At 39.1% G+C, this 4001-nt stretch overlaps 1 protein-coding gene across 1 annotated transcript; it reads left to right on the top strand.

Annotated features, from left to right (window-relative positions):
* Positions 1 to 2134: 2134 nt before the first annotated feature.
* On the top strand, positions 2135 to 2999 carry LOC145233578 (transcription factor Adf-1-like). The gene is made up of 3 exons (XM_080098333.1): positions 2135 to 2420; positions 2585 to 2747; positions 2908 to 2999. Exons 1-3 carry the CDS (start codon positions 2282 to 2284, stop codon positions 2978 to 2980), a joined length of 375 nt encoding a protein of 124 aa, XP_079954459.1. The 5' UTR covers positions 2135 to 2281; the 3' UTR covers positions 2981 to 2999.
* Positions 3000 to 4001: the final 1002 nt, after the last annotated feature.

Below are 4001 nucleotides of genomic sequence, written 5' to 3' on the forward strand. Positions count from 1 at the left end.
GGCCGAATACGCTGTTTTCTAATGTTTCGGTCCGAACTTTTTGATTGCATGAAAATAATACCTAAACTTCCATTTTCGCCCATGCAAAACATCTTAATTAACTATTAGTGGTATCTATAAAATACGAGCCACGTTGTCTGTAAAGTATTACAAGTGTAGTAAAGCTTCCGCATTGTGAAAGTAATTTTGGTTTGTTATAATTGAGATTACTTGCATCAACAACACAAGGTTCAGTTGAAAACGTCCATAAGAAAGGGGATTTTAGGTTCGGCCTGATTCGGCCGAAATTATTCGGTTTCGGCCCGAACAATTTTAGGCTGGTTCGGTGCATCACTAGTTCAAAGCATTATCAGCCAGACAACGCTCAACAGTGATCTAACACATATTTTATGACGTCACAAACATAATTACCCATTAACACATCATGTTGTCACAAAATTATTATTTGGCAACAACTTGGGAAACAAAATATTAACACTACGAAACAAAGCCAAATAGTAGATGTTTTTGTTAAAAAAACAGGCGACCCAACTTTGGGTCGCGACCCATAGGTTGGGAAACACTGCTTTAGGGCATTTTGCGGGAACCGCGAAAAGGTGGAAGTAATTTTATATTCTTTTTTGGCGTCAGTCCAAAGTGAAAGTAGGAATCGACCATCTCCATTGTTAGGCTTTATTGCATGACAACTAACAAAAATGCAATTGTTCGCGCACAATTGTAATGTTTTTGTTTTGTCTGTGATGTCAGACTTGGATCATTGTTATGCGCAATTTTGCTAACTAGCTTAAATCCTGCAATCAACTTTCGTTTTTATAAAATACACATTCAGGCTTACGCACCGCGAGCCCTCGAAAAAATGGCAGAGACCGTTTAGAAAAAGTAACGAAAAAGTTTTGAGAAAAACTGGGTTAACGCAACCGAGATAAATTTTGTCAGGGATTGTGTATCATAAAATATGGCAACCCTAGGACGCTTGCTGAAAAAAAGGCCTGTCCACGGTGTCATAAAATGTTTCACCCTAGCAGTTTATATAGGCACAGTCGTTAAATGCACAAGCAAGAACTGTTAAACTTATGTGTGTGTGTGTAGATCAGGGTTATTCAACGTGGGCGATATCGCCCCCCAGGGGGCAGTTCGAAAACACGAGTAAGCACTCGGCCACGGGAAAGCCACCTCACCTCGGTGTGGTATAGAAGTACGTTGTGTTTAGCTCCAAGTTCGTCACAAAAAAATTTAAACAGACGATGATTCGAGGCATTTCCTCTGATGTAATTGACTGCACTCACAGCAATTGATAACACATTTTTAAGTGGTTCTGGTAATGACTTGGCTGCAAGTGCATGCCGATGTAGCACACAGTGTGTAACTGACATAAGATACCTCTTTTTTACAAGGGCAGCGAAGCCTGATTTGTTTCCAAGCATGGCAGGTGCACCATCGGTGCAAAGTGAACCGCACAGGTCAAGATTCAGTTCATGATTCAAAAAGAACTCCTTGACGATATTGAGTACGTCAATTGCCTTTGTGGTCATGGGCGCCAGCACATAAGGGCAAGAGGGGGCACTTGCCCCCCCCCCTGGAAAAAATATGTATACATTAAAAAAATGAATGATAAAAGATCATGCCCTGAAAAGATCGTTGAGTAAAAGTTGATTTTCAAGCAGTAGTACTACTGAAGAAAGTAGCAGCAAGAGGCAAAAGACATTGTGTGTGGCAGTTAAGTCATCAGTTGATGATGCAGAGAGTACTAATGGCGACAACAATGAAAGTTGGTCAGATTTAGATGTTGGACTTTACGTCAACTCAAGTGAAAAAAGTGGCGACCTTAAATATCGACTGCTTACAGATCCATTCAAGCCTCAGGTGACATATGATTTCCAGAGAGATTTAGCTGGTAATGGTAAGAGAAGCTTAAAGGCCGGTTCACACATGACGCGGTTAGCGCGTAACTGCGGAGGTCGACGGATAGCGTTTTGCGGTTGGCATGTCACACAAGGTGTGGTTGTCCTTGGGCGGCAAAAAAACTGTGGTTACGGCGGCTGGCGGTAGAGTTGAAATGATTCAACTGTACGGCGCGGATGGCGGCTTAATTGCAAACGTGAATGAAACAGAACAAAATTTTTTTAGTAAATATTGATGGAAATGTTGTTTTTATATGCAACTTTTCACAGGATATGTGTAATTTGGATGCAAAGGATCATTCTTAACCAGTTTAATGTGTAAACCAATATTTTTTCACATATAGTTGTAGGTTGTAGCATAAAAAAAAACTGATAAAAAAATGGAGAATTTTAATGAATGTCTTATCGACCTAGTTAAGGAATCACCTCATTTGTACGATTCAAAAAATCGTGATTACAAGGATGCTATCAAAAAAGAAAACACATGGCTGAAGATAAGTCAAACTCTTGGGCAGCCAGGTAACTGTATCTAATCACTTATGGTGTACATGATTACTATACTACACTAAACAATGACATATTAGTTGTATAGGTTTAAGTGTGAATAAACTATAAAGTGAGTTACTATTTATATCCAAATCAGTGGAAAAAATGCAGCTTGCTAAATATGCATTCTTGATCAGTTGAAGCTTGCACCAAACGTTGGAAAAGCCTTCGAGACAAGTTTGCAAAATTAAAAAAGGCAATGGATGAAACCACAAAAAGTGGAAGTGGTGCAACAAATGCAAGGGTTTGGGAGCACTTTGAGAGCATGAGGTTTTTGGATGAGCACCTTCGCCACAGATTGTATGTTAGAAAGTTGATAGTTTTGATTTTAAAGGCAGTGTTTAGTGGCAGAATGTTCAAGGGAAAGAAAGTCTATTAGCAGTTGACATTCTGGTCAAAATATAATTTATTTGCTTAAAAACCACACCACAAGCAAAGATAAAATAATTCTTGTGTTTAGAACTGTCAACAATATGCCCATGCTGGATCTTACCAATTCTGAAGTGGTCGAAGATTCAAATTTGATTGGTTAGTGTAATTTTTGGTGTGCGTTTTGTGGATCCTTCCAGTCCAATGATTATTCGTGAAGAGTTTCTTGGATTTACACCACTGAGTGACATGAGCGCCTCAGGAATTTCAAATTCAATATTAAATCGATGCAAAGAATTCGGTTTAAATCTTGACAAACTTTTCGGCCAGGGGTATGACGGCTGCTCTGCAATGGCTGGGATAGAGAATGGAGTACAAGCAAAAATTCGAAGCCTCTATCCGAAAGCAGCTTTTGTTCATTGTTCCTCGCATCGCCTTAACCTAGTAGTAAACGATCTTAACACTGTTGCAACAGTTCTTAACACTGTTGCAACAGAAATAGTGTGGGTACAATTAAGTCAATCATCACGTTTTTCCGTGGAAGCCCCAAAAGAAGGTCAATGGTTCCGAATATTCCTCTGTTGTCTGAAACACGCTGGACTAGCAAATATAAGAGCATCAGAATATTCGCTTGTAATTTTGAAAAAAAATACAGCCAGTTAGAAGTGCTCTCAACAACAGGAACTGGACAGCAAACTGCACATCAGTTATTTTGTTCTTCCAGCTCGCCGACTTTTTTGTTTTGTCTAAGTGTCATATCATTTTACTCAGCTCTTCTTGAACCAGTTACTCAAGCTCTTCAAGCAGTTCAACTAGACCTCCCACAGGTGCAGGAGCACATTGACAAGCTGTTACGTGTTATAAATGTACACCGTCGTAATGCAGAAGAACATTTCAGAACGGATGTTTTTGAAAAAGTGACTTTGCTTGCTCAGAACTTAAACATTGAACTTGCTGTCCCAAGACAATGTGGAAAACAGATTAATCGAAACAACTTACAAACAAACGATGTGGAAAAATATTATCGTGTTACTCTGTATATCCCATACCTTGATTCTCTAATAAGTTCGCTACAAGCTCGATTTTCTAAAGACAATAGTGCACACTTCAATCTTTCATTACTTCACCCAACAAAAATGAGCGAGATGACCCGTGCAAATTACATTGAAAAAAATGTTATCTGTG

Source organism: Phallusia mammillata, chromosome 6 (genome assembly GCF_965637545.1).
Source record: "Phallusia mammillata chromosome 6, kaPhaMamm4.hap1.1, whole genome shotgun sequence".
NCBI classification, from domain to species: Eukaryota; Metazoa; Chordata; class Ascidiacea; order Phlebobranchia; family Ascidiidae; genus Phallusia; species Phallusia mammillata.